The following is a 21324-nucleotide window of genomic DNA, read 5'->3' on the forward strand; positions in this document are numbered from 1 at the left end:
TCTTACTACTTTAGGAATGAACTTCTACAGAGTGCGTAATTAGTCTAGCAGGCCTGTATAACGGAAACACAATATTTCTGTTTGTATTTCTTTAGCTCATGCTTGCTAAATGTTTTGCAAACTTTAGAAAGCTTTCTTTACAAACAGAGATGCCACGAACGGGTATATAATGATATAATCTCAAATGCAGAAGCACATTTCAAAATGACAGTACAGAGATCAAAACATGTTTCTTGTGCCCCAAGGTGCATAAAAACTGCAAACCCAGTGAACATGTAAGCCATGTCAAACAGAATATGCTTATGCGTTTCTTTATTTTTCTTTGCCAAATTCATTCGTTTTTTTTTTTTTTTTGCGAGCTTCAAGTTCTCAGAGAAAAGCATGGACTGAACAGCTAAAAGCTTTATTACTGCAGCAGCTCAGGGCATGTTTGATAAAGGAGCAGGCTATCAGTTCACATTGGACCACTTTGGGCAGAAATATCAAGGAACATGGAAAGAAGAAATCCTGGTGAATTGAGAATATCAAAAATGTTCTCACCAATCAGTGGAGAGCTGAGCTGGGATACTTTAAATGCCTGTGTGCCCAGGAAAGCTTAGATCACTGTGACACCGAAAGTCTGTGGCCGACTCATTGTCGTAGTGGCAGGAAAATCTCCAAAATCCCAGGGCCTCCTTATGATTTTCTTCCCACGATGTTCTTCTGTCTTTTCTTTCTTTATCTTTAGTCCCCTGTCTCTTCCACTGACTTTTTCTTCTGCTCTGTGTCGACTCAACAGAGTCAGCGGGGTTAGGTATTGAGCTACAGGTGTCTTTCTCCCTTTCTCTCTGTCCCTCCCTTTGTCCCTCCCCCTCTCTCTTTCTCTCTCTCTCTCTCTCTCTTTCACTCTCTCATGTTCCCTCTCCTACTGAGTTTCACAGCAGGCCCAAACCCTATTACCTTGAGTAAATATTACAGCAAGTGTGATCCTGCAGGGCTAGATGTCTGTGGAAGCAGGTGCCCCCCCCCCCCCCCCCAAAGCAAAGTTATCATTGACAGAGCGCATCGGAAGTACCATCAAACCGGGAACACGAAGACAGCTAAAAATTAAATTATTCTAAACCTGTAAATAAGTAAAGGAGTTAATTTTTCAACAGACATGTGAAGAAGACAAGTAATATAGAAAAAACAGTGACAGCCACTTCTGCAGATGCTTACATATTATATTTTATCATTTGGAGTCAGTGTAATCGACACCGTGCCTAATTAAAATAATTTCAAGGGCGTGGGAGTACCGTGTGTGTTTGGGGGTGGGGGGGTGGTGGTGGTGTTGATTTGGTGACTAACAATGTTGAAACCAAACCTACAACGTTGATTCATTTCAAGAAAATTTTCCAATTTTTTAATTCAGGGATCTTCACGCATTCAGGATGTTGTTTTCCATCCTCTAAACTTCTTATGGCTTAGTCATCTTTTCATTTAGTCTGAGCATATTGTATGTGATCACGTAAGCATGATGCTGCAATCAATATATACATCGAGCCAGACTGTAGGGAGGACGAGGCTCCTTGTTGGCTTATTGAGGTTCAAAATAGACACCAGCACCCTTCAGCCAGGCAGGAAGGGGCACGACTGACATGGATAACAGACTATTCTACTTCCTTGCTCCATATCAGGGATTGAGGGACCAGCATAGTGGTCATGAAAATCCATCATATCTACCTAACTAATTTACATTTGGATCTCTGCGAGAGACTGTACTGCAAACTCCTAGTGTGACTTTAGAAATGCTTTCTTTGATTTGCACATTCCCTGCTAATCCGTTTTCCTAACTCTTACACATTTTCCTAACTCTTATGTTACTATGAGAATAGTCACCTGACATGTGCCTTTGGGGTCAACTTGACCCCAGGGGAGGTGTAAGCACTAATCCGGGAGAAATCTTTCCATTAGTAGAATTTCAACATACTATTCTTCTCCAAAATATTGAACGTCAGTAAACCTCCCTTTATTTTTTGAATAGTACATTCTGTATTGCCATATATCTTACTTACGGTGTTATTTTTATTTATTGTAGCAGACACTTTTGTCCAAAGCAACATACAAGTGAGGAAAGCAGGCAGGGGCTGCCAGCATCCCTAGAGCAACAGTGTTAAGGTCATTGCTCAAGGCCCCAATGATCATGCGGTTACTCCATCGCACGGGGGGTTTGAACCCATGACTGTACAGAAATGGGGACAGATTCCTACCTCACTGGGCTGCACCGCACCCCAATGTTTTGTTGTTATCAAACGAAAGCTGAGAATATATGAGAATAAATGGATTATCTAGTAATGATGATGTGGATGAGATGCATAAGAAGCATGTATTTCTGTGGATAATTTTGTGACTGCGTGTGAGTGGAATTCAGGAATCCTTTAAACTGGGCATCGTTTGAGAATCCCCCAAACCTTGTGACCAAGCTGGCCACAGAGACACACTGCTGTGATATTGTGTTTTCCGACTCAGGGCTGTTGGGGGGGGCTCTTAAATAAAAACCTCTGAATGAGCTTTGATCTCACTGCACAGCAGTCAACCTGCTCAATCCACTTGTTTTTTTGGTAGCAATAAAGAAACCTTTTTGGCACAGAAACATTCTGGTGGTCTAGAGCACGGAAGTGACCTCCATAACTTCCAAGAGCAGAAAATCAACTCATCGAGAAAAAAAACATCCATAGATTGAGACACAGATCATGCTCACCTTTGTCTAAAAAAAAAAAGTAATGACATTGTTACTGGTGACATACCAGACACATAATGGTGACAAGAACATCATCTGTATTGATGAAGTTTTTAGGTCATTAAAAACACTGTACGTTGAACTAAATGCTATATGTGCTGAGTCATCAGTGTCTTTCTAGGCAGTTACAACAAAGCAAGTGGATTTTGAGTGCCAGTAGTCTGAGTATCTGTTATATCACCACTTGAATCATTTATCCTCAGTCACGTGGACTGGCTCCAAGTAGCCAAAACTGGCACCGGGCACCACAACAAGGATCAGTTCCAGACTGGCGCTTCTAACATTGCTTTTGGTAGAACTGACACAGCTGACCTCAGGGCAGTAATATTTAATGATCTATTCCATTGTCTGAGTGACCTTTCTGAGAAACAGTCTACAGGGTCAGGCACAGAAAGCCTAATCATACTTTTGAAATTAGCCAAATGTACAAGAGTGTATTTTTAAGATGTTACCAAACATCAGATCACCGCCTGTTTATATTTCAGTTAAGTATCAATGACGAATGAAAAACCGTAGGACTGTGATTCCCTATTGTATACGATATCACGTACAGCATAGCCTCGATTTTACAAGCTTCCCATTGTCAGCTGGCCTGTTCTTTCATCTTGCCCAGTGCTTGCACTGAACTGTAAAGTCTATAGGGTCTCACCATTGCTGATAAGTAACCCACAAACGAATGAGTCATACTATACCATACAATGTCATTGTTACTGGTGACATTACACACGCAAACCCAAAACAGACAGAGATGAGCGCATGACAGTGAGTGACCCCTGCTGATAGCCATTATCTCACTTTACAACATCAGCCTTTGCTTCTAGAAGATCTGCCTATTATAATAACGCTTTTATTTAGTTTTATTTAGTAGTTGTATAATGCCAAATGCATTACATTATTACAGAAATTCACTGTCATAATTAGAACCAGAAAAATAGCAGGTTATTTGGGTTTACATTACGAAAGCATAAAGCACATACATAGTCAAAGTGGAGATTTCTACCATTTTTATTTTTCATGACTATTTCATATAGCAGCCAGTGAATGTTCCCAAATGGGAGTATGAGCGTGCAATGGACATTTCCTTAACTAATTGGTATGGAAATTAGACAACAGGCAAACATGAGAGGCGACAGTTGAATATGAAATACAAAATGTTTGGTTAGTTACTGAGAAATAATTGCTGCACAGCCACTGAAAGCTTAATTAAGACACTAATGTGGTCAATGGCCTAAATATTTCAGAGCACTGCTGCCATTGGTGTGCTCTCTGTCCAATGAACGGCGGCTTCAGTTATGGTTCAGGCAGAGCACAAGAGTCCATTGTGAGACCCGACTGTTAGCAGCGCTTCAAATATCACCAGGAAGTCTGGGTTTTGCGTGATAGGGTTAAATCTCAGATTGGAGTAGAAGCTCTTCCTAGTTTATTAGCTGTTTGAATAGCATTCAAATCTAAGGAAATGTGCATTGGGAAGGTGCCAATGCTTGTGTTGGTCATTTTTGTCATTTTTTTATGTCACTGATACCAGTCAGCAGACATTGTATTAACAAATTCCTTTTCTGTAGTTTATTATTTTTTGCAGTTCCTAAAAGTCAGGAACATATGTGTGTGTGTGTGTGTGTGTGTGTGTATATAACCATAGTTACAGTCTTGGAGAAGGTCCAGCAGTCCTTGGTGAAACCGACTGGATTTACAGTAAGTGACCCTTGCTGATAGCCATTATCTCACCTTACAACATCAGCCTTTGCTTCCAGAAGAAGACCTGCGCATTATAATGATGTTTTTATTTATACTTCTATAATGCCAAATACATGATTATAATAATTCACTGTCATAATTAGAACTCAATGTGCAAATAGGCAGTATCAGTTTTAAAGAGAATTTAAAGAATATAACATTCAGCTGTTTCGTAGTGATAGGAATTATATATTATGTCCCAAATGTACTACTTATAAATATGTGTACACCTGTTCATTTTACTTCCTCATCCAAGACTCCACAAACTAACCAGTTCTCTACCCACTGTTTCCCATGACAGGATTACCAGTATATATTCAACAGAAACTCCATATGCTGACATTTTTATGACATGATAATGAAACCGGTCAATCCGCCAGATTTGACCATGTCAGTCAGATTTATGCTGCAATTGTTCTGTAGTTAGACACACTATCCCCCCCCCACCCCAAAGGTACCCCTTAGAAAATTCGGCATGTGTGTTATCTGCACACACCCTGTCACTGTGACATACTGTCACATTGTAATGCTTAAACAGGAGCAAATAAACCTGCCCACACCCTACATGCACCTATGTCCTCTTCTCTGTAATAGCGAGTGAGTCATAGGTATGCTTATGCAAACCACAGGACACACACAGACACAAAACATTCATTTTCTGCAGAATTCTCTCAGCATTTCTAGAGCATATGACACCAAAGAATTAATCAGTATATCGTTAACTACTCAATTAACTACTTGTTAACTAAATAATTGATTCTGTAGCATATCATGTACAGCTACATGACCTGCTGTCTTGCCACGTAATAAGGCACAGTTTGTAAGCATACGAAAAAGACATTCCTTTGCTATATCCAAATAGGATCCCATCAGGTATTCAACCACATGGGCTATGTGTGGCTTGGTTGGTACAGATATTCTAGTCATACATAATTTACTCTGATTAATTTCAAAATGAAAGGAACAATTTGGCGGAATCTGCGCATGCAGCTAAGAGATCATTGTTTAGAGAAAAGACAGAGGAAAATGACTCAAAGCACAGATAATTCAATCCCACGTGATTTTTTTTTCAAAACCTGAAAGTTAATCTAAGAATGCAGTCTGTCTAGTGTAATAGATGTGAAGCCAAATTTCCCCATTTTTAAATGTGCAAAGTTTCTATAGAAAACCTATATCTATATAGAACCTATATAGAAGTCCTCATACTTGGAACTGGAGGAAATTACTAAGTACGGACTTTGATTATTCACCTTTCCCACAAAATAAAAAAAAAAAAATTGGCTTCAAATAGGCTGCTGGAAAAAGGGCAGCAGAGGGCACTAGGCCAAGGACACCCAGGACAGCAACACAGTCAATCACACACACACACACACACACACACACACACACACACACACACACACACACACACTAACCTGCAGGTTAATATAGGGAGAAAATGCAAACGCCACTCAGAGAGGGGAAAAGATTTGAATCCACAACCACAGCTGGGTGAAGCAAGGGAGTTACCAACAGAGCCAACCTACTATCCTCACCTAAAATGTCTTTACATTATTAAAAAATAAAATTTTTATCATTTAATTCTTTACAGTAATGACACCACTATTCCCTTTGTCATATAATCTATAAATACTCCGCCAAGAAGAAGGGGGGGACATTTCCATACCCCATGGATGATGCCATTCTGGCTGGAAAATTCTCTTTCAATGTGTCTCCCTTTGCAGAGGATCCTCAACAAGAAGTTATATGTACTACGAGCTGCTTGGAGGTAACACAATAGCAGGCACCCGGGTCATATCCTCGATGGCTAATCATCAGCTACGGACTAACGAGTGCCTCAGTTAATGAAGCCCTGATCGGGTTGCTGTTCTCATATGGTGTGATGGCCAGCTTGGAGAATTAGGGAACGTGAAGCATGCCTTCAGTAAAGTGGGGTGGTGCCACAGGTTTGCAAGTAACATGCTTTATCCTTAAAGGAACCAACATGCCACTGAACTTTCTGTAAAAAAAAAATCACCTGACAGCTGTCCAGAGCACACACAACTATAGTCAATCCTGCTCTCCCTTCCAAACATGCGCCGTGGCAAAATGCCAAGTGTTTTGTTTAGTACTATTGCATGGTCACGTCCTTTAATCTGCTACCTGATTCACTATTGTAGGTCACTGTGGATTCACAGGTACTGCAGACATCATTGTCTGACAACAGAAGAGCACGCAAGTCCATTCATGGTGTCTGCAAGGTATGAAACATTAGGGCAGTCATGGATCCACTTTGAAACTGTCTGCCTATTTCCAGCCAAAGTGGATGTGAATTAGGTGTGTTTTAAAAGCCTCAATCAGAATAAAGACAGAATAAAGGAAATTACTAGCTTGCATACAACATATACTGCAGTAAAAACTCGGATGTCCCGCAAGAAGATTAGACATGCAAATATTAGTCAGTGCAGTCCTGATGGACAGGATATATCAAACATGCTGTACTCCATTCTCAGCTGAAGAGATCAGAGTAAAATTTGTTTTTTCTTTTTGTTTTGAAGGGGGGTCAGGTGTACGCATAACCTGGTGACGCATTTTATCAGAGAATGTCGTCTCATTTTCCCACTGCCTCTCCTGGTGAGGATTACAGTTAAAAAGCTACTATATTGAAACATCCTTATAAATACTTTTTTTTCATTCTTTAAAATGCTGAAATTAGATAATAATTGATCCCTGTGGGGAAATTCCCTTTTCGCCTCCCCAAACTTGTTTTCTGCAGGAGCGAGCGAGCTGGCTGTGAAGGGCAGCCAGCTGCTATGGCACCCAGGGAGCTGGGGGTTTAAGGGCCTTATTCAAGGAGCCATGGACATGCTGAGACTGGGCTTAGAGCAGCAACCTCCTAACCACAGGCACAGAGGCTTAGCCCACTTTGCTTTTTTGGTTAACAATATTCATCAAGGTTCAACCACTAAGTTTTCTCTGTTATCTCAATTGGATAGCCCCTCCAGCCAAGAGAACATGCATGGTATTGTCCCATGGTGAGACACCTATTATCCTGCCAAATACCAAGGTGAATTTTAAACTCTGACATATCTGATAAGTTGTATTGGAAACACAATCAAATCAAATCAAATCAAATCACAAAAAAGCAAGAAGTGGCACGTTTGGGTAGCACAGTCAGACAAGGCAAGCTACAAATCAGTAACTTTGACTTCAATTAATGCTTTTAAATAAACGTACAGAAAGTATTTTGAAAAAAAGTGTCCATTTATTTTCTGAAACTTGTCTGCTATTAATGCTTCGGAATGTTTTCCTTGGCAAGCACTTCCAACCAAACTCAACCTTTATTTTGTACAATATAGAGAATGCTAAATGATTGTAACTGACGGAATTAAGTGTTGAGATGCATATAGTTTAATTTATATAATTAAACAAGGGCTGGCTTTTTACATTTCAATTTTACTTACTTTGAACTAAGCAATGTTTTAAGCCAACTAACAAATTTCGCAAAACTTCTCATGCATATTCACAAACAAGGACGGATTACGGACCGGGCCAGCGGGGCCGCTGCCCAGGGGTCCTTGGGGTGCAGGGGGCCCGTGGGGCCCCTAGCCCAAAACAATTTGTAACGCTTATCAACAATGTTTTTTCGTTTGTCTATTTTAGAGGGCCTACATTCTTTGATCCTCTGCCTACAAGGGCCTCTGACCCTATAGGGAGGGCGTTTGGCTGCCAAGGGCCCTTGAATTGTGGTGGTTGTGGTGGTGGTGCTGGTGGTGGTGGTGGTGGGGGGGGGGGGCTCGCGAACGTTTTGCCCAGGGGCCCACACAACCCATAATCCGTCCCTGTTCACAAATCAGTATTAAGTCCCAACATTCTGTCATCAGGATGAATTGTTTCATTTTCTTTATTCAGTTAAATGATATTCAGTTAAATATTTTGAATGGCGTATAAACAGTGATAAAAATTACCAGAATGTTATCTTAGCAAAGCTCCAATCCTCTAAATAAAAAGTACAAACTGTGAGGCAGAACAAAATTTACATAAAATAAATTCCGATTAAAAAACTTTATTTATTCCAAGGGAAATTACTTGGGGAAAAAATGGTTGAAATAGGTGATGGCTCATTGAGTGGATCTGTAATCTCGGTTTCCCAGAGTTCGGTTCCCAACCCCAGCTCTGAGTGTGTAGAGTCCAAAAACAAGTTCGATTGTCTGTGCCTTATGGTGGGTCTGCATTCCACCCAGGGTATTTCTTTCTTCATGCGACCTGACATATGCTTCGGGCTCCTTCTGACACTGTAGTGGATAAACAGGTACAGGAGACAGAAAGGTGGATGAACTTTTTCTTAGTTGCCGGCAGTTATTATGCTGATTAAACAATAGCCGTGTATGAACAAGATTATACCTTATACCTACGTGTGTGTCTGTGTGTGTGTGTGTTTGTGTGAGTGGAGGTTGTTGCGGGCGTTTGTTACTCTGTGATAGAATGAAGGAGAGCAACAACTGAGTAAGTCACAATTGTAATTGTGAATCGCAAAGGATTACATGCCCCCTAATGGACACACTCTGAACTACATCTTCCAGCAATTTTCCCAGTACGTTAGCTAAAATTAATGTTAGTATACATTAACTATGCCGACACAGGCACCCTACTTGAAAATTTTTAAAACTCGTCTACTGGTGTATTTAATTGTCTGGACGTGCAGAGTGTATGCTAATGAGCAGTATATCCTCTTTAACATTATGGACTCGGAGAAGAGCGTACCGTAGGAATATAAATATATGCAAATTCCAATAATGTTTAATACGGAAGAAATTGTACTGCACTCCTCTCAACAGGGGCGCCAGACTTCGCGGGTATTCCTACTTCTACCTCGCTTAAGATATTGTGGCCTGGGGGTTAAAATAATATGAGCAAAAGAGGTTAACCGAATGAATTTCTTTTGACCCAAAACCACTAAACCAAACGCTAATCCCATATTTCCCACCAAAGTTTGCACGCATATATTTATTACAACGATTCCGCTCTGACGGATCGGGAACTTTATCGGAACCGGATGTAAACTATTTACCACCAATCACAGACAGCTTTGAAATATCTGTGATATTATTGGATGTTATGAATTTGTTCGGCAGTATCAGTCACTTTGATTGGTGTAGTGTGTGTTGACGTGGATTTCGACTGTAAACAGAATGCCACAGGAAGCTGCACAGAAGTGCATGTTCGCTGTTGAATCTTGATGTTATAATTCCAAAACAGAATATTGTTACGGGAGAAGACGCTATGACGGTAAGTTACTTTTGCACATATATGACTGCAGGTGAAACGGAGTTTTCTGCGATATATTACAGATTACATTAACGTTTGTAAATCCTTATGGAGTTGTCAGAGGTAAAACTGGAAGTTATTCAGTTATCAGTTAAATATTTAAATATAGAGTAATGTTTGGTCAGATACTAGTGATCTAACTTTAACCTTATCCCCTGTCCATGAATTTCCGAGCTCGGATTTTCTACATGTGTTTCCGTTACGAATTATTATTACGAAATCTTTCATCATTTTATTGACATTTTCCAGCAACCTTAAACTTAAACTCATGTCATCCTATCGAAGCATCTTTAAAAATCTAAACTCTAGCTCTCTGTCAACAGAACATTCAGAATTTACCAATTGACGTACAAACCAGCAAATTACTTGGTAAGTACAGTGCACTGGTATATTTTATATAACCACTACATAAGTTTTAATTAATGTCCTTATAATGTGCTGTCCTGACTTATATGTCTACTGTATATTGGTGCGATATATAAAAGTTCAGTGGTATTGATTTGATTTAACTTTTTAGTTTAACTAATGACAATCGTTGATCTCTTCAGACTGGTTGGTGGACCGCAGACACTGTAACCTGAAGTGGCAGGGTGCTGTCATGGCCATCCGCGAGAAGATAAACTCTGCTATCCAGGACATGCCAGAGAACGAAGAGATCAAGCAGCTGCTCTCCGGATCTTGTGAGTTCCTGACTGAGAGCCTTGTTTCAGTGTCCCTGTGAGAGCAGTGCCATGGAGTGCATGCACTACATGCTTGCTGCTTGCAGGTATGCCATCTGTGACAGTTTGCCGGAGTGAAGTCTTTCATGAGCAAGACTCACCACACTAAGGTTTAATCTAAACTTTATTTTACATTTTAATTCAACAAACTTACAGAAAAAAAGTCTTTCCATCACCATTTTCGATTCTTATTAAATTTGGCATGTGACTTTCACATATCTTCCAGAGATCATAAATGTTCTGTATAATAAAAAAATCCCCTTCGTGGCAAAAATGATGATTTAGAGTGTTTTCTTTTGAGCTGTAACTTTTTTCTATTGCAGCAGCATGGGTCACATATAGCTTGATCACATTTAAGGTTAGATTTAACCTGCAGAAGTCTGTGTTTCTTTTTTCAAAGTCGAAGTTCATCTCACATTGAATTATTTTGCTACTTTTAGTTAATAAGAAAACAGTGAATGGCTTGGAGCAACGAGTCCTTTTTACTCGTGATGATTATGCATTGCCGCCTGATTTCAGATATTCACTATTTCCACTGTCTGCGGATTGTTGAAATTCTGAAGGGAACCGAGGCCTCGTCAAAAAATATATTTGGCAGGTATTCTTCCCAGAGGATGAAGGTAAGCAGAACATGTTAGTGCCCATTCTGGAATATGGACAGACAGTGTTTTACTTAGCAGTAACTGATTTCTTCTGTCTTAACTGTCATTCCTGGCCTGTAGGACTGGCAAGAAATAGTGTCCCTTTATGAAAAAGATAACAGCTACTTAGGTAAGTGGATGTGGGGCAGGAGTGTTCAAAGGGTGATGTAGTGATCTGCTCCTTACTCTGGTGGGATGAAGGGAGACTGTCAGGGCTGGAGATGAACTGGATTTAGAGGGTGGTTGGGTGAGGTCATATCTTCAGGTCAAATGTTAGTTAAAAAAAAAAAATGGTGTTTTGTTTGGTTCAGGATGATCTTTGGTGGTGTCTGTGTTTTTTCATACAGTGATACCCCGGTACACATAATAAGATGATATTTGTAAAAAAAAAAAAAAATAGATAGATAAAATAAACCTAAATCATTTAAGGTGCTGTAAACTTTGGAATCAGAGAGAGCCTAAGCAGACTCATCAGTGTGGCAGTTGAGCAGTAGGGAAACTAGGAGACAACTCCTTGTTAAAGAGAGAAAACGATCACCCTTCGTTTACCGGCCCCAGTGTCCCTGATCTGCGGTCGCATGTGCACTAGGTTTCACGTATGCCACGCATGCTCCAACAATGTACAGCGCATTCACAGCGCATTTTGTTTTTGTGCCGTTAAGCTACACATGCACTTTTTTTATTTGTTTTTTACTTAAGTGAGGCTCCAGTTACCGCTAACAGCTACATTTCGCCTCAGTACAGCATCTCCGTATCTGTATGATTGATAGAAAGAGGAACATCTGTATATTTGGTATTAAAAATACAATCTTTGGAATTACTAAATGCTGGTATGTGCCTTCGTTGTTGTATGTTGTTGTTGCAGCGGAAATGGCCAGCTTCCTGGTGCGTAACGTGAGTTACGAGGGACCTGCACTGCGCCGGCAGCTGGCCAAGGCACAGCAACTGCAGAACGAGCTGAGTCGGCGGGAGGTAGAGTGCCAAAGCATGGCCGCAGACATGAGGGAGCGATTCTATGCTTCCTGCAAGCAGTATGGCATCAAGGTGAGGACAGTGTGCATGGTGACAGTGAGTGTACCCGCTAATACGAAACAAGGGAGCTCCATTGTGGATTAGCGCCTTCACTGCTGCCACTTGAGTCGGGCTACAGTTACTATGTCACAGATTATTTTTTTAATTTAAATCTATGAAATTGCAGACCTAATATTTCGTTTAGAGTACACTTGCAAGGTTTTTATACATCTAGCTACCAAGTGTTGTAGCAGATATTTAATCAACAAACACATGAAATCCTTGCGTTAGTGCTGAAACAGTCATTTTGATTAGTTGCTTATCTTGTCCTGCATCCCTCTCCTGGTTGGCTAGCTGGCTGCTTGTACCTTCCCCTTTCATTGACCACATGCGGTTTATCATGTTGCACCGGGCCTGGTGCAGTTTGTCCTGATGGCATTCTCCCGTCCAGGGGGAGAATGTGGCACGGGAGCTGCAGGCTTTGGTGAAGGACTTGCCTTCAGTGCTGGAGCAGGTGGGCAGGAAGGTGGCCGGTCTGGAGGAGCCCATTCAGCTGTACAAAGCGTTCACGCAGTTCGTGTGTGACTGGTGAGTGCAGAGCGCCTTTAACGTGTGAGGTGGTTCAGAGCTGCACTCCTGAAGCCTGTTGGCAAAGCACAGCACAAACAGAGGCGGGCGTCATAGAACCGCAGCCGCATGCCAGGGCACCCCTGTAAACTTCGCCAGCCACCTCATAAGGGGGCACAACCTACCCCTGCCAAACTACCCCGGACATCCGTCTATTATTCAGCTCATTCTGTCAGGCCCAAGGTGTCCTTACGTATGTGCAGAGGAGCCTTGGCAAGAGTCGAGTCAAGTAGATCTTTAATGTCATTTTTAACCATACACAGTTAGTGCAGAACACAGTTAAAAATGAAACAGAGTTTCTCTCGGACCAAAGTACTACGTAGATTAACACAAGTTTAGCATATAACCTAACAACATAGAGCTGTGGTTCTCAACCTTTTTTTTATCATGCCAGGTCAGTCACGACTCTATATGAAGTATATGTTTATATTAACGCTGTGATCAAACGCGCAGTGTGCACTGCAACTTTTGCCAATCAATGCATATTGCACAGATCTGATGGGATGTGCCAGTGAATTTTAAATTACACATCTGTGGTTTGGCTTCTTGGACCCAAGATCCGTTTACATATGTTAATTCTACAATTGGGCCGGGGAATCTGATCGTGGATCAGGATTGCTGGTATTAAAATGCTTACATTTCCAACTCTACCTCATGACCCTTTCAGATCTTGCTGCGACCCAAATTTGAGTCGCAACCCGTGGATTGAGAATCGCTGATATAGTGTGCAGTATATGCAAACATTGCAGGGCAGTGCAGAAAGACAGGACAGCTGACAAGGATGAGTTCAAACAGCCCAATAAACCCAAGAATGGTAAAATCAAGGTGTGTCCTACAGCAGGGACATAGGTTTGATGCCCATGAGGTACAACAGTTCAGAATCGTACTGGAGAATAAATTGGTGCGTAAGAAAGTTGGCGGCGACTCTCTCTGCAGGTCGGAGCCAGTGCTGCCCATGCTCACGTTCATCCAGCAGAGGGGGAACACCACCGTTTATGAGTGGAGGACCGGGGGCGCCCCGTGTGTCATCGAGAGGCCCACCATGGAGGAGGCCCCGCTGGACACTGTCACCGAGGAGGCGGTCGGTTTGCAGTGACCTGTCACCTGTCCCCTCTGTATTCTGCAATCTCAGGCCATACTCATTTTTATTATTCTTCATACATTGTGGATTTACAATCTAGTTGATATTCCTGTAGTTACTCTCATTTTTAGGTGCACTTCTTGTTTAATAGGTTCATCTGTGTGGTTATAGTAATTATTACAGGACTGTCAGGCTTTGTTTTCATTATAATTTAAAAGCACTGGAATCTCTGCACTTTCATAATGGTTTGTGCTGGATGCTTAAACCTAGCAGAGTGTAAGATGCTGGTTTAATTTCCTTATTAAAAATAACTGAAAAGGGCGATTACAAAAGATTTCACAGTCCAAATGAATACATCCTTCTCTAATGTCATTAGTCTAATAATATATAAATATCAAATGTTACTCATCATAAACCAGAATGTATCCCTCCTCTCCTGCATCAGACAGAGCTCATTTACACCTGCATCAGCGTTTGTTGGACAGCCGTATGCAAGTTTAGTTCAGTGACTAAACATTAACTGACCTTCATTGTTGGATATGTGACGCAATCAAAATGAACTGGTTTTTAGGTATGTAGCATGTATGCCCAGAAACATACCTCCTAGCATGTGGTTCAGCTTTACAGTGAGGTGTGGTGGTATTTGCTGTGGCGATTGACAGCTTGTTGGTGTGTTAACTTACCGCAGATTGACTGGAGTGCTCTGGACAGCCTGGAGGAAACTGGCGGGACACAGGCCTTGGACTTTGGTATCAGCATGGAGGGCGATGTGGATTGGGGCGTAAGCTCAGAGCCCGGTGCTGAAGTACGTGGGTATAGCAGGGGCTGTTAGCCAAAAGCCAGTGATAAGATAAGAATTCACTGTCCATATCCAGTGCAGATCTATTTTTCACTGACAGTACAGCAGTGAAGCCATTAACTGGCACACTGTAGTTACACCCCAGTTTCTCCCCATTTTCTGTCTCTCTCCCCAGAGTGCTGAAAATGGCATTGACTGGGGGGAGGACACTGCTTGCCCAGTGGAAATCGAAATTCTGGACGTGGGTGCTGATTGTAAGTCTCCTTAAAACTGCTTTGCGTGGTCTTTCTCTTACCAAACACTTGCCGCGAGTTTGTAAGTTTCCAAAAAATTAGGGAAAGGTATTCAGAACTTGTCCACTAGATGGCAGTGTGCCCAGGCCTTATCTGCAAACACAAACACTCATGAACACCACTAAGAGTTTAAAGTCATTTGTGTGTAAAAATGATGACAAAATTGACACTGTTGAAACATACGTTGATATCATCAAAATATCCGGTTATCTACATGGTTCTTTTATTCAAATGTAATCTTTAAATGAAAATGTGTGTTGTAAGCATAAATATTTTGTGAGGTGTAGCTCATTCAGTCACCAGCTGGTGGCAGCACTGAGTCTGTCGAGCAGTCCAATAGCTTTGTGTGTTTCTGTGGAGCACCAATAGGCAGAGGGCCAGTGCTGGCACGGTGCCTATGTAGTTTGTATTCTGGAGGGACACTGGTAAATGCTGTGCTGCCAACAGGAACTTTCCAGCAATTAGGCCAACCTGCTTTTCAGCCGGGGTGTTAAAAGCCCCATGCTGAGGTTGTAGACAGGCACTTTGGATTTGTTTACACAATAGCCTTGCAACAGGCCTGGTTGGCGTCAGCAGAGCAGCTGCCACAAAGGCGGAGATAAAGAGAAAGAGAATCTTAATAATTGTAAAAGGGCACAAGTAATATTAATAATCCTTAGAATGCGTATGTTGGATAAGCCCACCGATGAGCCAAAACATTAGGTGAATAACATTGACTATCTTGTTAAAAACAGTGCAGTGGCAAGGTCTGGGATATAAAGGAAGGTCAGCCAACATTTGGTACTCATAGTCGACAGGTTTAATGCAGAAGAAATTACCATGAATAAAGATATAGTGACTTTGACAAGGGCCAAATCATTAACGTCAGCAGCCTAAGTTAGTACATCTCTGAAATGCACTGTTTTTACAGTAAACCCAGTAGGCATTATTTGCTTCACGTGGGCATGGTCGTAATGTTTTGACTCATCAGTGTGCATCGCTTTCCCATTGCAGGAACTTTTTTCTGGAACGAAGAACTTCTGTCTCATTTCCTACCGCAGGAACTCAGACCCATTGTAGTTCTTCAGAGGTTGTTACAGAACTTTAATGTTACGCAGTATTTGTGTTCTTGTGTACCCATTTTACGTCACCTGCCTTTGCTGAAAACTAGTTCCAGTACTAAGAACAGAAACACATAGGATGGTGAAAATCCCCAGTTGTCATTCTTGCCCGAGGAGAACAGTCCTTAACCTCAGTGTGTCTCAAGTTCGTTCTTGGGAGGCAAGTTAGCGAGACCATTCTTGCTAAGTGCACAAGTACGGTCTTTGCTTTCTTGATATTGAGAAACACCCCAATTTTTTATTCCCTGCACCTGACTACGTACCTTTTGCTTGACCATGAACTGAGTGGGACTTACAGCAGTTAACTCACTGGTTGGTTGACCTCAAGCCCCAGCGCTTGAGAGATATAGAGAGATATAGAACTCAGAACCAGGAACTAAGTTCCTGAACTTTGGTGGTGTTTCATGATGCATATACCATGAATGTGCCTGTTTGTCCATATAAAGTCATTAAAATGGTCCTGTTTAGTATTGTACTAAATTAACTTTTTGTTCTTTCCCTATTATTCCTTTTACAGTCCTGTTCCAGTCACAGCCTATGTAACCGATAACCTGGTCTCTCATATATCTTCGTATGAGTTACCCCTGGTGTCTTGTTTATGCCCTTATTTTATAAAAGTTTAGTTCAACCCAGTGGAGACAGTAATGGTGATGAATGGTGGGCCGTCGCCATGGTGTTTGTAACCCTGGGTGCCCTTGTGCTCCGGCAGGTCCAGAGGGCGTGGCCAAGGGAGAGGACGCGCTGTCACTGCTGGAAAACCCCCAGACACGCACCCAGTTTATTGACGAGCTGATGGAGGTGGGAGCTCCGCCTTCCTCACCTTTTGGGTCTCGGGTTTCCCTCCCGGTGTTGCTGCCCTTTGCAGTCATGCCCATGTTTTTTGCTAATAAATGCTGAGCCGTGATGTATCAGTGTGTCCCATGAACCAGGGACGTGTCGGTTTAAACCAGAGGATGGAAGCCAGTACTCCTTTGCCTGTCCACATTTCCTCTTTTCACTCTGATCTTACCCTGCCCTTTTAATTATGCCCGGACTCAAAAATGTGCCTTGTTATATGGTCCATGATGATGTGCTGCTGCCTCAGGATCATACCCTTAAATGTCATGTGACATGCTCTCTTAAGGTTTTTATTAACCTGATCTCCTCTGTGAACTAGGAATGCCTGGTAAACAACAACGCGGTTGTAGTTAGTTAGCGTGTTAAATTAGGATGTGGATTAAGTTGAGTGTTGTCTGGGGGCTGGGGCTTCAGTGAGTAGAGAGTGATGGAGCTGTCACTGCACTGATGTTGCCAGCTGAGTGACGTGTGACTGTCCCCCCCCCCCCCCCCCCCCCGCCACGGACACTGTGCAGCTAGAGCTGTTCCTGTGCCAGCGCATCAGCGAGATGTCTGAGGAGGGCGACGTGGTCACCATGAGCCAGTTCCAGCTGGCACACTCGGTCATCCAGGGGCAGACGCGGGAGCGCGTGCAGGCCATGCTCCTGGAGCTGCGCAGCCTGCTCGCGCAGCTGACCTGTGTGCGCATGCAGCATCTCTTCATGATACAGGCCTCGCCGCGGTCAGTCATTACACGCACGCTGTTCCTGTGGAGATGTGATTGTGACGGTGACTCTTCATAATGAATTTGTGTTGAGTTTTTCAAGGGCTGTCAGAATTAACGCGTTAATTGTTTTGATTGATTAAATATAATTAACGCATTAAAATAAATTAATGCGATTTAATGACATCGTGTAGTGCATTATGGGGCAAACCTATAAACCATGTAAATAATAGCAAGAAAGACTTTTTTTGTATTGTTGTCATTCATGACCTTCAACATTGTTATATCTGAAATCCTTGTAATCCTTCGTGATTATTCTACATTTATTTGATGATTGATTTTATTCTTAGGAAGAAAAAGTTTTTAATCGCAAATAATACCGATTACTTCATTGCAAAATGTGCAAATCATTTTTTAAATTGATTGACAGCCCTGTTTTTTTTTTTCTTTGTTTCATTTTTTTTCTTCCTGATTTTAACGTCTTTATATTTACATAGCATATGCAATTATATACATATTGTAGCAGCTTGTGTGTGCTGTACTTTAAAAGTTGTTTCTGTGAGCTTTTCTCTGCCTGTGTCTGTCCCGCAGGTATGTGGGGCGCGTGTCCGATGTCCTAAGACAGAAACTGAAGCAGGCAGACATTCTGGTGCTTAAGCAGGCCGCCCAGGCAGAGCGCAGGCAGGATGCGTTGGAGGAGCAGGCCAAGCTGGAGCCACGCATCGACCTGCTGGCCACCCGCACGCGTGAGCTGCAGAGACTGGTATGGCCCGCTTTCCCCTCATGCACAGGACAGCTGTAGCGGCTGGTACGGCCTGCTTTCCCCTCGCTCACAGGACAGCTGTAGAGGCTGGTACGGCCTGTTTTCCCCTCATGCACAGGACAGCTGTAGAGGCTGGTTTGGCCTGCTTTCCCCTCGCTCACAGGACAGCTGTAGGGGCTGGTTTGGCCTGCTTTCCCCTCGCTCACAGGACAGCTGTAGGGGCTGGTTTGGCCTGCTTTCCCCTCGCTCACAGGACAGCTGTAGAGGCTGGTACGGCCTGCTTTCCCCTCATGCACAGGACAGCTATAGAGGCTGGTACGGCCTGTTTTCCCCTCATGCACAGGACAGCTGTAGAGGCTGGTACGGCCTGCTTTCCCCTCGCTCACAGGACAGCTATAGCGGCTGGTACGGCCTGCTTTCCCCTCGCTCACAGGACAGCTGTAGAGGCTGGTTTGGCCTGCTTTCCCCTCGCTCACAGGACAGCTGTAGGGGCTGCTATGGCCTGTTTTCCCCTTGCTTACAGGACAGCTGTAGAGGCTGGTACGGCCTGCTTTCCCCTCATGCACAGGACAGCTGTAGCGGCTGGTACGGCCTGCTTTCCCCTCGCTCACAGGACAGCTGTAGAGGTTGGTTCGGCCTGCTTTCCCCTCATGCACAAGACAGCTGTAGCGGCTGGTACGGCCTGCTTTCCCTTCGCTCAGAGGACAGCTGTAGAGGCTGGTACGGCCTGCTTTCCCCTCGCTCACAGGACAGCTGTAGAGGCTGGAACGGCCTGCTTTCCCCTCGCTCACAGGACAGCTGTAGAGGCTGGAACGGCCTGCTTCCCCCTCATGCACAGGACAGCTGTAGAGGCTGGTACGGCCTGCTTTCCCCTCGCTCACAGGACAGCTGTAGAGGCTGGTACGGCCTGCTTTCCCCTCGTTCACAGGACAGCTGTAGACGCTGGTACGGCCTGCTCTCCCCTCATGCACAGGACAGCTGTAGAGGCTGGTATGATCCGACATGAACATGGCTTCACAATATTTGCTTATATGTTACTTATATGTTTTTTAAAAGTAATTCCTCAGTGCCGGAATCAGTGTAGTGGAGTAAAATTTATCACAGTATAATAGGAACATTATGTTAAAATAACAGGTATATGGAGATTACAGCTACATCGCTTATGTGGAATTACCCCCGGACTAGACTGCGGCTCCATTAAAAATTTGCGATGAGCGACCCACAGTAGCGGTGAGGAGTATTTTATGCTCCTGTTTTCAGCTCCTCTGCATTATACAGAACTTGTCAGTGTCTCACCTCCTGTCAGAGGAAACGAAGAGGACACCGCAGCAGGCCTACCTTCAATATGGACCCAGCTCGCTCGTGTTCTTTGCCACGGAAGCGTGCAAAACAAGTACAAATTATTATAACAGTGGTGTTAAAGCAGGCCTCCGATGTCGCCAAGCCATCGAAACTGACTCTTTACTGATTGAGAACGATACCAGGAAACCTCACGCATTAAATTTGTATTTGGCCCTTGGCACAGTTGATAAATAATGCTTGTTAATTTCATTGAAGGGAAGAACAGACAGTTATTAATAGATATTATATCAGCATACGATTCAGTCTGCCGATTCATTCAGATATAACCAAGTACATTTATTTCTTGCATATGTGGACTTCAGACGGAGAGTAAAACACACTACCGGTCTTACTATACTCTGCGTTTGCTGTTTTAGGGTAGGGAAGGAAGTTCCATCCCAACCATCCGAGAAAATTAACGTCTTCCAGGAGCAGTGCAATGCTGCAGTGCCAATTTGCATCGAAAAGCAGCTGCTTTATATGGAAATACTTCCCAGTCAGCCTGTTAATGGGTTACTGGTGCCCACCTCTAGTGTACGCTGCCTTTAATGAAAATGATTCGACTGCTGCCAGAGCTCGTTTGATGACGTAGAGTTTGGCAAGAAAGATAAAAATCATCAATTAAATCATTTGTGTGCCGTTAAAATGTAACGTGAGCCTTTTCACCCGGCCGGAATCGCTTCATTGACATCTTTGCGGAGCGTAATGTTAGAATAGGAACACAAAGCTCTGATTTCGATGCCTTCAGATGAAACATCTAACGCGCTTCTCCTGTGATCTGTGTTTGTGCTCTGCAGATCGAAGCTGACATCTCCAAACGCTACAGCGATAGGCCCGTCAATCTGATGGGCGTCAACGTGTGAGAGCGGGAATCCCTCACAGCGCCCGGCCTTCTCCCACTAATAAATTATTTTCACGTGCAGACATACTCATTTGATTATCTTTTTTTTTTCCCCCAGTGCATCCTAGGCATCTCAATTTCAGGAGGTTCCCCAAGAAGATGGTGGCATTCTTTAAGAAATGCCTTCAATTAATAATTTGTGCTGTCGTATTAAATTGGCAGCTTGAGTTTTGCCGACACTACAAGGCGAAACATAAAGTTTTTTAGTTTTTTTTTTGCAAAAAGACAACATGAATCATTGCTCTAACAAGCTTTGTACCCAGTCAGATATTGGGGATTGGGATATTTGGAGTGTAAACAACAGCAAAGGCAGCCGTGAGCTGTTTGGATAAATATTGTTACTAAGCAGCTCAAACTCATTTTCCAAAGGCCATCTTCATTTCCTGAATGTCAACGCCATGCCCCAGTGCACACGGGCTGTCGCTGTCGATGTTGTTTAGCCATCTCTGTGGAAGGAGCAGACGCGTAATCGTATTTCTCTGGTCCTTCTGTAGGGGGAGCTCTTCCTACAGTTGCCGCCTAAGTTTTATGGACTTAAACTTAATGAATGTATTAACGAGCGACAGAGAGCCCTTATTCTGCCTGTCGCTGCTTCCTAACTGTCTGTGAGAGCCTTGTTTTCGCAATAACATTAAACTTGTTAGTTATAGCGGTGAGCGCCCTGCTCACTGCCCCTTCGTTCCCATTAAGAGTGAGCGAGCCTAAGGGT

At 43.0% G+C, this 21324-nt stretch overlaps 1 protein-coding gene across 4 annotated transcripts; it reads left to right on the plus strand.

Annotated features, from left to right (window-relative positions):
- The first annotated feature begins 9624 nt into the window (after nt 1-9624).
- Nucleotides 9625-20642, plus strand: cdk5rap3 (CDK5 regulatory subunit associated protein 3). 4 transcript variants are annotated; one of them, XR_007398088.1, is made up of 14 exons: nt 9625-9760; nt 10123-10168; nt 10348-10479; nt 11038-11138; nt 11241-11289; nt 12025-12203; nt 12622-12758; nt 13734-13878; nt 14567-14683; nt 14853-14931; nt 16780-16868; nt 17423-17628; nt 18202-18999; nt 19090-20642. XR_007398088.1 is itself a non-coding variant. In XM_049014279.1 (14 exons), exons 1-14 carry the CDS (start codon nt 9755-9757, stop codon nt 20575-20577), a joined length of 1524 nt encoding a protein of 507 aa, XP_048870236.1. In that variant the 5' UTR covers nt 9625-9754; the 3' UTR covers nt 20578-20642. The 4 variants fall into 4 exon arrangements, 1 of the variants encoding a protein (XP_048870236.1); XR_007398089.1 differs by having other exon boundaries at nt 19180-20642; XR_007398090.1 differs by having other exon boundaries at nt 19225-20642.
- The last annotated feature ends 682 nt before the right edge of the window (nt 20643-21324 follow it).

The sequence above is a fragment of the Brienomyrus brachyistius genome, chromosome 5, assembly GCF_023856365.1.
Source record: "Brienomyrus brachyistius isolate T26 chromosome 5, BBRACH_0.4, whole genome shotgun sequence".
In the NCBI taxonomy this organism is placed as follows: Eukaryota; Metazoa; Chordata; class Actinopteri; order Osteoglossiformes; family Mormyridae; genus Brienomyrus; species Brienomyrus brachyistius.

Bases quoted from the DNA above. Each gene is read 5' to 3' on its own strand.
- cdk5rap3 (XM_049014279.1), top strand. The intron at 11,290-12,024 runs GTAAGTGGATGT...TTGTTGTTGCAG, and splicing joins AAAAGATAACAGCTACTTAG to CGGAAATGGCCAGCTTCCTG. The intron at 12,204-12,621 runs GTGAGGACAGTG...TCTCCCGTCCAG, and splicing joins GCAAGCAGTATGGCATCAAG to GGGGAGAATGTGGCACGGGA.